General features: G+C 38.7%; 1 protein-coding gene across 2 annotated transcripts in view; it reads right to left on the reverse strand.

Annotated features, from left to right (window-relative positions):
* Positions 1-8347, reverse strand: part of ptprn2 (protein tyrosine phosphatase receptor type N2) — a 379044-nt gene extending 370697 nt beyond the window's left edge. Inside the window, exon 1 of one of the 2 annotated variants that reach the window (XM_062021618.1) lies at positions 8124-8347. In XM_062021618.1, the coding sequence (XP_061877602.1) occupies positions 8124-8229 (106 nt within the window). In that variant the 5' untranslated portion in view covers positions 8230-8347. Of the gene's footprint in view, positions 1-3562; positions 3657-8123 lie in introns of those variants that run through there. The other variant, XM_062021619.1, reaches the window with a different exon arrangement.
* Between the last annotated feature and the right edge of the window lie 9673 nt (positions 8348-18020).

The following is an 18020-nucleotide window of genomic DNA, read 5'->3' on the forward strand; positions in this document are numbered from 1 at the left end:
TGCCATGATTGGGTATAAAAGTAGATTCCATGAAATGCTCAGTCATTCACAAACAAGGATGGGGCGAGGGTCACCACTTTGTCAACAAATGCGTGAGCAAATTGTTGAACAGTTTAAGAAAAACCTTTCTCAACCAGCTATTGCAAGGAATTTAGGGATTTCACCATCTACGGTCCGTAATATCATCAAAGGGTTCAGAGAATCTGGAGAAATCACTGCACGTAAGCAGCTAAGCCCGTGACCTTCGATCCCTCAGGCTGTACTGCATCAACAAGCGACATCAGTGTGTAAAGGATATCACCACATGGGCTCAGGAACACTTCAGAAAACCACTGTCAGTAACTACAGTTGGTCGCTACATCTGTAAGTGCAAGTTAAAACTCTCCTATGCAAGGCGAAAACCGTTTATCAACAACACCCAGAAACGCTGTCGGCTTCGCTGGGCCTGAGCTCATCTAAGATGGACTGATACAAAGTGGAAAAGTGTTCTGTGGTCTGACGAGTCCATATTTCAAATTGTTTTTGGAAACTGTGGACGTCGTGTCCTCCGGACCAAAGAGGAAAAGAACCATCCGGATTGTTATAGGCGCAAAGTGGAAAAGCCAGCATCTGTGATGGTATGGGGGTGTATTAGTGCCCAAGACATGGGTATGGCGTAGTGGGTAGAGCAACCGTGCCAGAAACCTGAGGGTTGCAGGTTCGCTCCCCGCCTCTTACCATCCAAAAAAAAATCGCTGCCGTTGGGTCCTTGGGCGGGACACTTCACCCTTTGCCACTCACACCGGTGAATTGAATGATGAATGATAGGTGGTGGTCGGAGGGGCCGTTGGCGCAAATTGCAGCCACGCTTCCGTCAGTCTACCCCAGGGCAGCTGTGGCTATGAAAGTAGCTTACCACCACCAGGTGAGAATGAATGATGGGTTCTACATGTAAAGCGACTTTGGGTACTTAGAAAAGCGCTATATAAATCCCAGGTATTATTATTATTATTAACTTACACATCTGTGAAAGCACCATTAATACTGAAAGGTACATACAGGTTTTGAAGCAACATATGTTGCCATCCAAGCAACGTTACCATGGACGCCCCTGCTTATTTCAGCAAGACAATGCCAAGCCACGTGTTACATCAACGTGGCTTCATAGTAAAAGAGTTCGGGTACTAGACTGGCCTGCATGTAGTCCAGACCTGTCTCCCATTGAAAATTTGTGGCGCATTATGAAGCCTAAAATACCACAATGGAGACCCCCGGACTGTTGAACAACTTAAGCTGTACATCAAGCAAGAATGGGAAAGAATTCCACCTGAGAAGCTTAAAAAATGTGTCTCCTCAGTTCCCAAACGTTTACTGAGTGCCTACTGAAAGCCACTACTACCGACCACGCAGTCTGATAGTTTATATATCAATGATTAAATCTCAACATTGCAACACATGCCAATACGGCCGGGTTAACTTATAAAGTGCAATTTTAAATTTCCCGGGAAACTTCCGCTTGAAAACGTCTGTGTATGATGACGTATGCGCGTGACGTCACGACGGCAACGGAAGTATTCGTACCCAATGTGTCACCATACAAACTGCTCTGTTTTCATCGCAAAATTCCACAGTATTCTGGACATCTGTGTTGGTGAATCTTTTGCAATTTGTTTAATGGACAATGGAGACTGCAAATAAGAAAGTTGTACGTGCGATCTGTGTATTAGCGGCGGACTACAGCAACACAATCAGGAGGTTGTGTTGTGTTTGAGTTGGATAGAAGACGCGCTACCGTGAGTACAGCTTTGGCTTCCAAACATTTGATCGCTTGCCCGTACGTGCGTGTCGCTATGTGCATGTCACGTACGTAACTTTGGGGAAATATATGTTTCTTGCCGACTCTGATGGCGGCCGGGGTGTCGTCGAAAGCTACAACGCCCGCCGCTGCTCCGTAGCTAAGTTAGCTTCAATTGTTAAGCTTCGCCAAGCTGGAAATTATTAACCGTGTATTTACATGTTCATGGTTTAATAGTATTGTTGATCTTCTGTCTATCCTTCCAGTCAGGGTTTTTTTTAATTTTGTTTCTATCTGCCTTTGAGCCTGATGCTATCACATTAGGTCCGTAGCTAAAGAGCTTCACCGATGTATTGTCGTGGAGATAAAAGTCACTGTGAATGTCCATTTCGCGTTCTCGACTCTCATTTTCAAGAGGATATAGTATCCGAGGTGGTTTAAAATACAAATCTGTGATCCACAATAGAAAAAGGAGAAAGTGTGGAATCCAATGAGCCCTTGTACCTAAGTTACGGTCAGAGCGAAAAAAGATACACCCTGCACTACACTCTAGTCCTTCACTCTAACGTTCCTCATCCACGAATCTTTCATCCTCGCTCAAATTAATGGTGTAATCATCGCTTTCTCAGTCCGAATCTCTCTCGCTCCATTGTAAACAACTGGGAATTGTGAGGAATCCTTCCTCCTGTGACGTCACGCTACTTCCGGTATAGGCAAGGCTTTTTTTTTATCAGCGACCAAAAGTTGCGAACTTCATCGTCGTCGTTCTATACTAAATCCTTTCAGCAAAAATATGGCAATATCGCGAAATGATCAAGTATGACACACAGAATGGATCGGCTATTCCCGTTTGAAAAAAAAAAAATTCATTTCAGTAGGCCTTTAAAAGGAAAGGCCATGTAACACAGTGGTGAACATGCCCTTTCCCAACTACTTTGGCACGTGTTGCAGCCATGAAATTCTAAGTTAATTATTATTTGAAAAAAAAAAAAAAAAGTTTATGAGTTTGAACATCAAATATCTTGTCTTTGTAGTGCATTCAATTGAATCTGGGTTGAAAAGGATTTCCAAATCATTGTATTCCGTTTATATTTACATCTAACACAATTTCCCAACTCATATGGAAACGGGGTTTGTAATAGAAATGTGTAGGGGGGTGTATGGTGTGTGGTCATTAAATATGTATTCTGATATATGTTCTTCACAGAAAATTAGCCAAAGTCAGTGAGTCTCAGTTTGATAAATTAATTAATTGTATCATTTTTCTTTTAATAAAAAATGAAAACGGGTCCCACAGACCCGAACACCACACAAGGGTTAAAAATGTGGATGTTTTGTCAGAATGATATTTCTTTGAGACTGCGTTTACTTAATTGCAAAGTAAACACATCAGTTTTCACATTGCACGGTCAATAAACTCAATAGTCTGTTTTAGCTACTGGTTTCCAGCGTGAGCAGCTACTTAAAAGCATGAAGAAACAGACGCTCTAGAAGTTTTGTTGATGATAGATGTTCCTAATAATATAATATATTCACACAATAAACTACAAATGTTTACACACGTAGAAATTGTGCAATATTTGGTGAGTGAATGTTGTGCACTTTTCACAGTTAGACCTGAGGTGTAGCGTTGTCGCCCTCTACTGGTCAAATTTAGCGCTACGTGTATTAAACGAAGTTTGATCATTTTCAGAAATAAACAAGACGACCACGAATACAAAAAATATCTCAAAGTCAGAAATTTCAATACAAACAAACTTAATATCTTTATGGACAATATCTACTTACAAATGTTTGACCAAGTTTCGTGACGAAGCTTACACACTGGGATTTCTGGCATTGTCGCTGCTTGTCCGTCGCTTAAAAGGTCCGACAGGAAACAATGACTCAAGCCTATTTAAGTGATGCTCGGCGGCCGCCAGTTGAATATGCCTGGTATAGTGATTCTATTTATTTTACTAATTAAAAAAATACAACTTTGTTAAAAGATTTTAGTGTGTATAAGTTATTTTTTAGCACATTCAACAAAACCACAATAATAAAGATAACCGTGATCATTTTGGTCATGATAACTTTATTTAGCCATTTTGTTTTAGTTGTGTATAGCTGAGGTTCCCTCATCCGCCTCTTAATAGAAACAGAACCTATTTTATTAATATTTTTGGTTGTGATTTTTTATTCAAGTGCAATTTTTTGCTTACAGACAGTGTATTTTATTTGTGTTATTTGTTTTATTTAGTTTAGTTTATTAAGGATCCCCATTAGTTTACACCGCAGTGGAGACTATTCTTCCTGGGGTCCAGGCAAAAAACATCACACAATCACAAAACAAAAGATTACAATGCTATACAACATGATCAAATAATAAAATGTTGTAATACAAAAATAGCAACAACAAAGAACCAAAAAAAAACCCAATAACTTCTAGTTTACATAATAATGTTCACACCAAAGATACAAAGAGCAATATAAAAATAGATATATATATATTTTTTATATATTTTATATATATTTATATATTTAACTTTGGTATGTAAAAGGTAAAATTTCAATTACAATTTAAATATATGAGTTAATTGCATCTGAAATGGTATATTTCCATTATTATTAAGTATTGTCATTACATCAGATAATTTGGTCTAAAAAAAAAAAAATTATGACAATAATATTGTTTGTCAGCAATAATTTGTAGGTCAAGCAAAACTTGTTATCGACCTAGGCCTCGCACCTGCAGTAGTACACGCCGAACTGTGACACGACAAATGATTCGGCTCGGACAGGAAGTGAAAGGAGAGTTGATTTGAGGCAAGAAACATACTTGTTGCTGTTTTCTATGGGACTAATACAATTATAAAACTGCAGTTAGACTAACAGGGGCATCATTATTTACATATTACATGGTTTATTCTCTTACTTGGCTAGTTTGGCAGGGACGAGTCACTGGCAGACACCTGAGTGCTGATTCAGTAAAAAACTTGCGGGTTTCGAACGATTCATTCATGACTCGCACCTCACTCATGACAACTGAATGCATCAATCTGAATATAAACAACCCAGCAGGCACAAAGCATTGATACAACGTTGATTATGCACACTCTTGGCATTCTCTCCATGAGCTTCAAGCACACCTGTGAAGTGAAAACCATTTCAAGTGACTACCTCTTGAAGCTCATTGAGAGAATGCAGAGAGTGTGCGAAAAAGTAATCAGAGCAAAGGGTGGCTATTTTGAAGAAACTAGAAAATAAAACATGTTTTTAGTTATTTCACCTTTTTTTGTTAAGTACTTAACTCCACGTGTGTTCATTCATAGTTTTGATGCCTTCAGTGACAATCTACAATGTAAATAGTCATGAAAATAAAGAAAACACATTGAATGAGGACAAGGTGTGTTGAAACTTTTGGCCTGTACTGTACATGTCCTTTAAACTGACTTTGAAACAACGTTGCAAAATAGTTGTATTTGTAAATTGAGACAATGTTGTGTAACATTAAATCCACGTTGTTGGTTGGAAAATGACCAAATTTCAATGGTCAAATCAACGTCACAAGCTGACATTGATTAAACGTCGTCAAAAAGCATGTCTTTTCAACGTTGTATTTGTGTTGTAGAATATTGGTTGGGAAATGACCAAAATTCAATGGTGAAATCAACATTAGAACCCAACATTGATTAAACGCTGTCAAGAAGCATGTTGTTTCAACGTTATGTTTGAGTTGCTCAATGTCAGGGCCTAATTCAACAAGATCTCAATGTTGTTTTATTATCATTATTGCTATGTTGGCCATTACCATTGTTGGTATGTTGTCTATTACCATTGCTGGTATTTTGTCCATTACCATTGTTGGTATTTTGTCCATTACCATTGTTGGTATTTTGCCCATTACCATTATTGCTATGTTGTCCGTTACCATTGTTGGTATTTTGTCTGTTACCATTGTTGGTATTTTGTCCGTTACCATTGTTGGTATTTTGTCCGTTACCATTGATGGTATTTTGTCCGTTACCATTGATGGTATTTTGTCCGTTACCATTGATGGTATTTTGTCCGTTACCATTGTTGGTATTTTGTCCGTTACCATTGTTGGTATTTTGTCCGTTACCATTGTTGGTATTTTGTTCGTTACCATTGTTGGTATTTTAACTATTACCATTGATGGTATTTTAACTATTACCATTGATGGTATTTTGTCCGTTACCATTGTTGGTATTTTGTCCGTTACCATTGTTGGTAGTTTGTCCGTTACCATTGTTGGTAGTTTGTCCGTTACCATTGTTGGTAGTTTGTCCGTTACCATTGTTGGTAGTTTGTCCGTTACCATTGTTGGTAGTTTGTCCGTTACCATTGTTGGTAGTTTGTCCATTACCATTGTTGGTAGTTTGTCCATTACCATTGTTGCTATGTTGTCCATTACCATTATTGCTATGTTGTCCATTACCATTGTTGGTAGTTTGTCCGTTACCATTGTTGTTATTTTGTCCATTACCATTGTTGTTATTTTGTCCATTACCATTGTTGGTAGTTTGCCCGTTACCATTGTTGGTATTTTGCCCGTTACCATTGTTGGTATTTTGTACGTTACCATTGTTGGTATTTTGTACGTTACCATTGTTGGTATTTTGTCCGTTACCATTGTTGGTATTTTGTCCGTTACCATTGTTGGTATTTTGTCCGTTACCATTGTTGGTATTTTGTCCGTTACCATTGTTGGTATTTTGTCCGTTACCATTGTTGGTATTTTGTCCGTTACCATTGTTGGTATTTTGTCCGTTACCATTGTTGGTATTTTGTCCGTTACCATTGTTGGTATTTTGTCCGTTACCATTGTTGGTAGATTGTCCGTTACCATTGTTGGTAGATTGTCCGTTACCATTGTTGGTAGTTTGTCCGTTACCATTGTTGGTTGTTTGTCCGTTACCATTGTTGGTTGTTTGTCCGTTACCATTGTTGGTTGTTTGTCCGTTACCATTGTTGGTTGTTTGTCCGTTACCATTGTTGGTTGTTTGTCCGTTACCATTGTTGGTTGTTTGTCCGTTACCATTGTTGGTTGTTTGTCCGTTACCATTGTTGGTTGTCTGTCCGTTACCATTGTTGGTTGTCTGTCCGTTACCATTGTTGGTTGTTTGTCCGTTACCATTGTTGGTTGTTTGTCCGTTACCATTGTTGGTTGTTTGTCCGTTACCATTGTTGGTTGTTTGTCCGTTACCATTGTTGGTATTTTGTCCATTACCATTGTTGGTAGTTTGTCCATTACCATTGTTGGTATTTTGTCCATTACCATTGTTGGTATTTTGCCCATTACCATTGTTGGTATTTTGTCTATTACCATTGTTGGAATTTTGTCCATTACCATTGTTGGTATTTTGTCTATTACCATTGTTGGTATTTTGTCTATTACCATTGTTGGTATTTTGTCTATTACCATTGTTGGTATTTTGTCTATTACCATTGTTGGTATTTTGTCTATTACCATTGTTGGTATTTTGTCTATTACAATTGTTGGTATTTTGTTTATTACTATTGTTGGTATTTTGTCTATTACCATTGTTGGTATTTTGTCTATTACCATTGTTGGTATTTTGTCTATTACCATTGTTGATATTTTGTCTATTACCATTGTTGGTATTGTTCATTCAGTGGTGATGCCACTACTCAGTGGCCTAGTGGTTAGAGTGTCCGCCCTGAGATCGGTAGGTCGTGACTTCAAACCCCGGCCGAGTCATACCAAAGACTATAAAAATGGGACCCATTACCTCCCTGCTTGGCACTCTGCATCAAGGGTTGGAATTGGGGGTTAAATCACCAAAAATGATTCCCGGGCGCGGCCACCGCTGCTGCCCACTGCTCCCCTCACCTCCCAGGGGGTGAACAAGGGCGATGGGTCAAATTCAGAGAATAATTTCGCCACACCAAGTGTGTGTGCGACTATCAGTGGTACTTTAACTTTTTAACTATAACTTAATGTAGATTGGCACCTATGAATTTAACAATTTAATTCTTGTTAGTTTTTAATGCAAAACATGAATCAAATTAAATTAAAGAATTATTTAAAAATTATTTTAAAAAATAGTTTCACATAAATAAATAAAAAGTGTGAAAACATTTTTGTTGTAACGGGGGCCTCAAAATAAAATTCTACTTACTTATTCTACACCAATTTGGCCACAAATGTGTATTTCATTCAGCATGCATTAATAATAAATAAACTATGAGCACTAAACTGGGAGTCTATTAATAATGATGAAGCGGTTGATGGAGTGGCGGAATAATGAGGTGTCATCTTGTAGAACACAATGTTTCCGATGAGTGCCGAGGGGGGGGAAAAAGCCGAAGTTGCGAAGATGCTTACCGAACGTTGTGTCGGCGCAGGCAGGTGAGCACGTCAGGCTGGCGGCCAAGACGAGGACGAGGACGGGACGCCAAGAGGACTCCATCGCGCTGCAGCGTCCTTCCATGGCCGCCTTTTAGCAGCGCATCGCCGCTGCCACGCCGGCCGGGAGCTGCTGGGTCATGTCTGAAGCAAGGAGGAGGCTCACTGACGGAAAAATGGCAGCAAAAAAACACACACAAAACAACAGCCAGCAGCCCCTCCTAAATGTGTGACGTCACACCGTCGTGGAGGGGAAAACGTGCAGGGCGAGCAGGGCCGCGTCTCGCGTTTTTGACGCCAAGGGGGGCACCTGGCAGGGGATGAAAAAAGATGCACCATAGGAAAAAAATATTGAAAGGGAATTTTACCTTTGCAACCTCATTATACTATTGGCTAAGTTTTATATTCATAAAAGTAAGTTTCTCAATACCAGACCTGTTTTTTGTGCCTTTAAAAAAGATTTAGAACTTGAGTGAGCCTATGGCTTTGCACTGTTTGTTAAATATATATATATATATATAGCATTCTATTTTAGTCATTTTGTACTCACTTTGAATATTATTTCTCAACTGTTTGTAAATGTTGCAATGTAAAAAATAAAGGTTTATAAAATAAATTAAAAAAAAACATTTAAAACTAAAAAAATAAATAAAAAGGCATACACATTCCTAAAGTATTGAGTTTACAACCCCCTGGCGCTGTTTTGTACTGTTTTTGTACCTATTTTGATTATTATTTCTCAATTATTTGTAAATGTTGCAATTTATAAATAAAAGGTCTATAAAATAAATTAAAAAAACATTAAGAAAATAAATAAAACGAAAAATAAAAATAAATAAAAGAAAAGATGCACCATAAGCAAGTTTGGTGTGGAAGAAGTACAACAATCATTTGCCACTTGCCAATGTTTAAAATTATATTTCTAGAAATGTCCCTAGTTTTAAGAGCTACGCTATATGCCCAAAAGTATTTGACCACCCATCCGAATGATGAGGACCAGGGGCCGTACTTATCAAGCTTCTTAGAGTGCCATTTTACACTTAAGTCCTGAGAATTTGCGAAATTTAGTCCTACTCTCAAACTTAAGAATAAAAGCTTTTTTATCAACGTTCTTAAGTCTAAGAATCACTCCTACTCTCCACGACATTTAAGAGACCTTCAGAGGTGTCTTAAGTGGTTAGGAGTTGCCAGCAGGGGATGGCACTGAGGCGAGAGAGACGTGCGCGAACGTTCAGGGAACGGAACAATGTTTTTTTTTTTTTTTATGACGAGCAGCTGATCAAACGGTATCGTTTAGACAGAGCGGATATTATTTTTGTCACAGATTTAATACTTTTCGATTCCTTGTTGATTTCTGCATGTGTCTGCAGTGGGCTAGTATATATAGAGCCACCCACACCAGTTTCAAATTAGTTGCCTAATTAATGAATTGGAAAGAAAATGTTATGACAGTAGCGTATGTGTGTGGCCGTGAGGTGAGTGACGTCAGTGAGTGTGTGGGCGAGAGAAGAGAGGGAGCGGTAGCGTGAGTGCCGGCGGGGACTAGTTTGTTTTGTATTATTTTGCAGTTTATTGTCAAAATATACGCTCCCATTGTCCACTTAAATATTTCCAAGATATTTCTTTATTCTTAGACAACGGATTCCCTTCCGTGATTGGTCATTTCTATGGACACAGAAATGACGTCACCTAAAATTCCGTTTACGGCACATAGTAATGTCGTAGTTCAGCTCTGAGTGTGACACTTAAGATTCAGTCCTACACTTCGCTGAAAGTGTGAGTAAGACGCTTGATAACTAACTTTTAAATGCAGCTTTCAGCGAAGAATTTATTTACTCTTAAGTCAACTCTTAGCAGACTTCTTAGGAGTAATTCTAAGAAGCTTGATAAGTACGGGCCCAGGTGTCCAGGTGTATGAAATCAAGCACTTAGGCATGGAGACGGTTTCTACAAACATTTGTGAAAGAACGGTCCGCTCTCAGTGATTCCCAGCGTGGAACTGTCATAGGATGCCACCTGTGCAACAAATCCATCCGTGAAAATTTCCTTGCTCCTAAATATTCCAAAGTCAACTTTATTATAAGAAAATGGAAGAGTTTGGGAACAACAGCAAGTCAGCCACAAAGTGGTAGGCCACATAAACGGCCACAGAGGGGTCAGCGGATGCTGAAGCGCATAGTGCAAAGACTTTCTGCACAGTCAGTTGCTACAGAGCTCCAAACGTTATGTGACCTTCCAATTAGCCCACGTACAGTACGCAGAGAGCTTCATGGAATGGGTTTCCATGGCCGAGCAGCCCCATCTAAGCCATACATCACCAAGTCCAATGCAAAGCGTGGGATGCAGTGGTGTAAAGCACAATATTTGGTGCAATATTTACATAGGTGTATAGAGGCCCATTTCCAGCAACTATCACTCCAGTGTTCTAATGGTACAATGTGTTTGCTCATTGGCTCAGAAGGCTAATTGATGATTAGAAAACCCTTGTGCAATCATGTTCACACATCTGAAAACAGTTTAGCTTGCTACAGAAGCTACAAAACTGACCTTCCTTTGAGCAGATTGAGTTTCTGGAGCATCACATTTGTGGGGTCAATTAAACGCTCAAAATGGCCAGAAAAAGAGAACTTTCATCTGAAACTCGACAGTCTATTCTTGCTCTTACAAAATGAAGGCTATTCCACAAAATTGTTTGGGTGACCCCAAACTTTTGAACGGTAGTGTACACGAAAATAAAGAATATGGTATTTACAATATTGACTATGAACGATAAAACACTGAATATTGACAACACATGAACGTCACACCCCCTCTCCATCGACATATTTTACAATCAAGCGAAATGCAAGAAACACAGTGAAATATGAACGCCAACGGTAAAAAAAACCCCACCTACAATCTGTTATATCACTAAGCTTTAGAACTTTGTTGTAAAAATCTCCTTCCGCGTCTGTCCCTGACACCCACATTTCAGGCTGGCCGCTCAGGAAAAACTCTGTGGAAACGCTCCCCACCCACACTGCTTGGTGCCTCGTCTGAGCTGCTGTGACTTAGATTACCATAGTAACCAATTAGATTACCATAGTAACTAGTATATCATACTAAAGTGCAGATTCCAACCATTGAAGTACTTTGTATGGTTCAAGACTTTCAGTCATTTGAAAACATCACTGCACATCATAATGGCAGCTATAGTTTCCATCTTAAAGATCTAAAAAAATGATTTGGGAATGTCCGGCGGGCCAGATTGAAAAGCTTAACGGGCCGCATGCGGCACCCCAGGGCCTTAATTTGCCCAGGTCTGCAATAGAGTGATTCCATAATTGTTTTACTTGGCTTGTACTAAAAATAAATGATTTACTGACAACCACAATTTAATTTGTTGATGTTCCTTAAAGCCAGACAGTCAACGATTGAAATGACTAGTTTTGGGTCATGTCTGTAATCTTAGACAAACTTTATTGATCCCCAAAGAACACTTTTTTCCTACAAAATTAAACAACTGAATTAACATCCTCCATGTCTGCTGACTACATCTTTTTCCAGGCTACTGATTTATGGATCAATAAGTGTTCCCCTAATGTATATTGCAAAGGCCCGTTTATTGCTGTTAATTGGTTCACGGCCTGGTAATACATTTCCACAAAGTAGGAATTGATTATATATCTAATATTTTCACAGCTAAAATATAAAAAATCTGTTGGCAAGCTTTTAAAAACAATATGAAACATAAAAGCCCCATAAAAATGAAATAAGACCCACATAGTCATTTTTAATATAGTAATCCTGCTTGAGGCTGAGCCAATCAGTGGCCAGGATACTGAACAGTGTGCTCTGATTGGTTTGTTCTCATCTTGCGGTCAATACTATATCGTATTGATATTTTAGTTTATTTGGCCATTTTTATGTATGAAAATTCTTTAACCTCTTAAGGCCCAAGCTGTTTGTTTACATGCATTTTTAGGGACCGAGTCCCTTAGGACCCTATTGTATTTCTAGCGTTTTATTATTATACCGCCGCCTCTTTGAGCTGTAATTTGACCCCCTTAACATTCATCAAAACTCACCAAATTGGACACACACATCAGGACTGGCGAAAATTGCGATATAATAAAAAAACTAAACCCCAAAACTCAAAATTGCGCTCTAGCGCCCCCTAGGAAGAAAACACAGACAAAACTGCCTGTAACTTCCAGTAGGAATGTCGTAGAGACATGACACAAAAACCTCTATGTAGGTCTCACTTATACCTATATTTCATACACTGACAACCCCCAGCAAAAATCAACAGGAAGTTTGCAATTCCCCCTTCAAAACAAAAGTTGTGTAAAAACAGTCACCTTTTTTCAAACATTATCTCCTCCGAGCGCGTTTGTCGTGTCGGCTTCAAATTAGCACAGGAGAGAGATTGAACCCTTTTGATTAAAAGTTGATGAAAGAGTTTTAATTACTGCTCCCGTTTGGATTTGATGAGCCTTCAAAGTCGATCCCGTCCATCGCTGCTTGCAGCTTTAATTAGGGCCCGCACGGCCCATTGTCAAAGGAATCCCAAAGGGAGTCCTTTTGCAATGGGACGAAAGGACCTATTGAATTTGTAAGGTTTATAATTATTATTCTTCCGCAGCTTTGCGCACTACTTTGAGCCCCTTAACATGCTTCAAAACTCACCAAATTTGACACACACATAGAAAAACGTTACCTAAACTTTTTAGTCAAAAAACCTAACCCCAAAAATCTAAATTGCGCTCTAGCGCCCCCTAGGAAAAAACAAAAACAAACTGCCTGTAACTCCCAATAGGAAGGTCGTAGAGACATGAAACAAAAACCTCTATATAGGTCTCACTTAGACCTACATTTCATAGTTTAACATCCTCGGGCAAAAACCAACAGGAAGTTGGCAATTTCCCCTTCAAGACAAAAAATGACTAAAAACACTCATTTTTGCCTCTTTGACCTGTAATTTGACCCCCTTAAAATACTTCAAAACTCACCAAACTTTTCACACATATCGGGACTGGTGGAGATTGCGATCTAATAAAAAAAAAAAACGAACCCCAAAACTCAAAAATATCTTTGCTATTTGGGCTTATTGGACCCTAATTAGAATAAAAACTAAGAATTATCTTTTTATATGATGTACTTAGCCCATAAGTAACAAACATGTACTTCATGTTTAGTGACATGCTAAATCTTATTTTGACACTTTTTTCCCCCCAAATTCCATTGTATGTTATACTCTTCTGACACCACCAGATGGCAGTATAAGTGTCCACATACACGGCCATAAGACCCCAATTCAGTAGAGTACACAATTTTGGTAATAAGAGCTAAAAGGTGCTGTCCACGCATGTGGCCACTAAGGCCTTTAGAGTTAATTTAGGCAAAAAAAAAATGCTGTAAAATATGCTTTAAAAAGTATATCCGCAAACTTCGAAGGGCCCAGTTATATTAACCTCTCTCAAGACCAGGGATATTCAACACAATTGTTTTGGGGGCCACATTTCCAGGGGGCCGGACTTCTCCTTTCAGTATAGTCTTATTTTTTTATATTCCGGAGAACCAGTGGACATTTGATTTTGGTCTATTTATTTTGTCAGAGTTACAAGAGCACTCCGCTGTTTTAAAGACTTGCTGCAAAAGTGTGAGTCTCGCACAAGTTTTTTTTTAACTGAACTCTCAGGCCACTAACTGAATAGCCCGAATGATGAAAAAAAGAGAGGAACCAAAATGGAACCTTGAGGAACACTACTGGTGTAACTAAATACAGTTGAACAAATCACTGCTGACTGCACCTGAAGAAAACAACACTTCGGTTATGAAAATTGCACTACGAAATAAATGTGTAACTTACAAACAGGAGAGGACTTTAAAGGTGTGCCTTGAGGAATGCCTCAGTTATGTAAATACCAAGTTTGGGACCAGTGTTCTATGTTTGCGAGCAACGTTCAAATGTCAATGCAAGGATCCGCCAATGTGTTTACAGTGGTCCGAGTTCTTCTATACAAAATACATACCTAGGCGGGATTATGGATCCTACACTAAATTTTAAAAATATATCACATATATCACATTCCTGTATGTCATCATGGCCTCAAGCCAAACAGACTGTTTTAAATCCTCTCAGATCTTTACATAATCAAGCACTGAAAAGCCTCGGCGATACCACCATTGTAACATACTTGAAAAATACAATCTACTTGATCAGGTACTCCAATATCTGCCTGGTACATAAGATCTTGAATGATGCAGCTCTTTCTCCCTTCAAAACATACGTACAGCTATGCTCGCAACTAACAAGCAGAGTGTTAAGGTTTGTATCCAGGGGTGACTGGAATGTTCCAAAAGGAAAATCTGCCTTCTCTCAATCAGCGTTTTCCTACCAAGCCATCAAAGAATGGAATGGGCTCCCAGACAATCTAAAGAATAACTCATGTTTTCACAGCTTCTCACACTGCCTGTGACAGTCCTGCTCACATGAACAACACCAGGCAGGTAGTTGACCATCAGATGATACCCTAGAGCAGGGGTGTCAAAGTCATTTTAGCTCAGGGGCCGCATGGAGGAAAATCTGTGCACACGCGGGTCTGACTATTAAAATCATGGCATTAAAACCAAAAAATAAAGACAACTTCAGAGTGTTTTCTTTGTCTTACTTTGGCCAAAAATAGAACAAACACATTCTGAAAATATTACAATAAAAATATAGGGAAAAAAATACTGGCAGCGATAAAGTTTAGATCCATGAAGGAAAGAAAAAAGTGAATTAATGTTTATAACTGAATACATTTACATATGCATAAAAATGTTTTGTTTTTTTATGAATTAACATTTATGACAACCTTTTTCCAAAACACAATATAGAATGTGAGATACAACAGGATTTATCATTTGTATCAAAGTGGGACCCCATTTTGAAAATTCCTAACACCAACACTGATGGAGTATTGGTGCGTGCAAAACAGCCGATTCTAATACTAATCAAATATCCCAGGGGCCATAGATAATTAATTCGCGGGTGGGATCTGGCCCGAGGGCCTTGACTTTGAAACCTAGGACAGTGGTTCTTAACCTGGGTTCAATCGAACCCTAGGGGTTCGGTGAGTCGGTCTCAGGGGTTCGGCGGAGGTCAAGACACACCCGACTCATCGTGTAAATAAAAACTTCTCCCTATCGGCGTATTACGGATACGGCAACAGCAGAAGTCAGACTGATTTGCAGGTGTGTAATTTGTTGTGAGTTTATGCACTGTGTTGGTTTTGTTGTTTGAACAAGGTGATGTTCATGCACGGTTCATTTTATGTACCAGTAATAAAACATGGTAACACTTTAGTATGGGGAACATATTCACCATTAATTAGTTGCTTATTAACATGCAAATTAGTAACATATTGGCTCTTAACTAGTCATTATTAAGTACTTATTGCCTTATTCGGCATGGCCTTATTATAACCCTAACCCTCTAACCCTGGCACTAACCCTCTAACCCTAACCAAATGTATGTAGCTGAGCCGCATCAGAGTGGTCAAGGAGCCGCATGCGGCTCCGGAGCCGCGGGTTGCCGACCCCTGGTCTAGTCTCTTACGTGAATGAGCTAAATAATATTATTTGATATTTTACGGTAATGTGTTAATAATTTCACACCTAAGTCGCTCTTGAGTATAAGTCGCACCCCCGGCCAAACTATGAAAAAAACTGCGACTTATAGCTAGAAAAATACGGTATTTGCTTTTTCAATGTGTATTTTACATCTGTTTTAAATCTTATTTTTTCGTCCGTCCTTTGCCTCTATTTCTTTGTGGTGTACAGCCCTTTGTTCTTCAACTGTGGTTGTTTTTAAAGGGCTTTATAAATAAAGTTGGTATGGTATGGTATGATAAATGCACCATAAAAGGACTACAGATGGAAATTAGCATGGCGCTAAATCTGGTGCAGCCATCTTCTTAATGTAACTGTACATTGTCCTTCAAATAAACAAATACAAACAAACAGGAGCACTAGTGTTTCTAGGAATTTGCTGAACTTGGGGGCGGTATGGTGTCTTTTCAATTTGGCCCCTGCGCCAACAGTTGAATAGCCCTGCTTTAGACTCTAATTAAGCTACTGACTATTTATTTTCCTGTTAATAGCTGCTGTAACATGCTTCCATCTACACTTTTTAAACTTTACTAAGCACTTATTTATTGTGCTGCAGCGATTAGCTGGCCTGCTGCTGTTTGCTCTAACTGTATACCATTTTCCATATCCTCAAATTGGGATATATTGTGAAAAAACAACATGAAGCGGCACTACTGTGACATAGGAATACATTGATTCCACTTGTTTTACAAATTAAAACTTGAAAAGTGTGTTTTGCAAAAGTACTTTTTCCCCTTTACTCTGAGTGCAAGCAAACGGCTTCAGAAGCTGTCGCTCGGAAGACTCAGTAAAATGCTCATTTGCTCTCAGCAATTTATACCGGAGGAATGAGGTTTATTATGAACTTTGCAACTCAACGGAGAGTCATGTGCTGATAGATACAACCATCCCAGTCAGCGGACAATGCAAGTCACTGTTTTGTGTTCTTATTTGAAACCTTTGGCAATAGTACTACATGAGGACACTCCAAAGCTCTCACCAGGTCTGTTATTAACACAGAATGTGCTCCCTATGTTGCTGTTGTTGACAAAAGTAGTCAGGGTTTCCCACACATCCATTTATTTGTGGCGGCCCGCCACAAAAGAATTACGTCCGCCACAAATAAAAAACTTTTTTTTTATTTTTTTTTGGTCCTCTCCAGCTTCTCAGGCAAATCATATAGTTGATGTAGATGCCCATATCAGCTGTTCAGATTTACTTTACAAAAGAGAAGTGTAGGATACTTCTCTTGTTGCCTTATTTGTATTTGACTTTATTAAATGTATTTATATTAGAAACACAACATGTATATATAACAAAGGGTGCAAAGTCTGCAGGCAGTAGGAAACACATGGTTAAGTGTAGGGAATAAAACTGATGGCAGTCTAAAGTTCAAGATTTTTGGAGCTCTTTGTTCAGTGGATCAGATGTTTGATGAAGCTCTGTGTCTATCTACCACCACTACTGTTTTCTGTTTATTTGTTACTGACTGGCAGGACACCTCTGCCTCTGTTTCACTTTATGTTGCTGGTAAATAATATGGTTGTAGTAGTAGGCTAAAGTTAAATTATTTAGTATGCACTAATTAAAGGGGCAGAGCTTTAAGAGACATTTTAGCTTTTATATTTTATAAGATATATTTTTTGTAAGAACCACAATTAATAAATATATTTCAGTGAATAACTTATTGTTCAAATCTGTATATAAATATGTACATAAAGTGTTGTAATTATATTGTAAAATGGATGGATGGACGTTTAAAACAAAACTGTTATTATTAATTAGTAAGTATACATTTTTTGAGCCTTTTTAGAAAAAATAAAATCATTGTAGAAAATTATGCAAATTACTCGATTATGCCATGGTGACCACGCCCATAGCCACGCCCCCACCGCCACAGGTATCTTGGCAGTTTATGGGAAACACTGGTAGTGTTTGTTGCTGTTCATTCTCAGAAGTCAATGCGCCCGTGAGAGAAGATACGGCTGGGGCTGCAGCTATCGATTAGTTTGTTTGCTTAATCGCATAAAATGCACTTTATAGCCTGCACATACCGTATTTTTCGGAGTATAAGTCGCTACGGTGTATAAGTCGCACCGGCCGAAAATGCATAATAAAGAAGGAAAAAAACCTATATAAGTCGCACTGGAGTATAAGTCGCATTTTTGGGGGAAATGTATTTGATAAAAGCCAACACCAAGAATAGACATTTGAAAGGCAATTTAAAATAAATAAAGAATAGTGAACAGGCTGAATAAGTGT

The sequence above is a fragment of the Entelurus aequoreus genome, linkage group LG15 (assembly GCF_033978785.1).
Source record: "Entelurus aequoreus isolate RoL-2023_Sb linkage group LG15, RoL_Eaeq_v1.1, whole genome shotgun sequence".
Classification (NCBI taxonomy): domain Eukaryota; kingdom Metazoa; phylum Chordata; class Actinopteri; order Syngnathiformes; family Syngnathidae; genus Entelurus; species Entelurus aequoreus.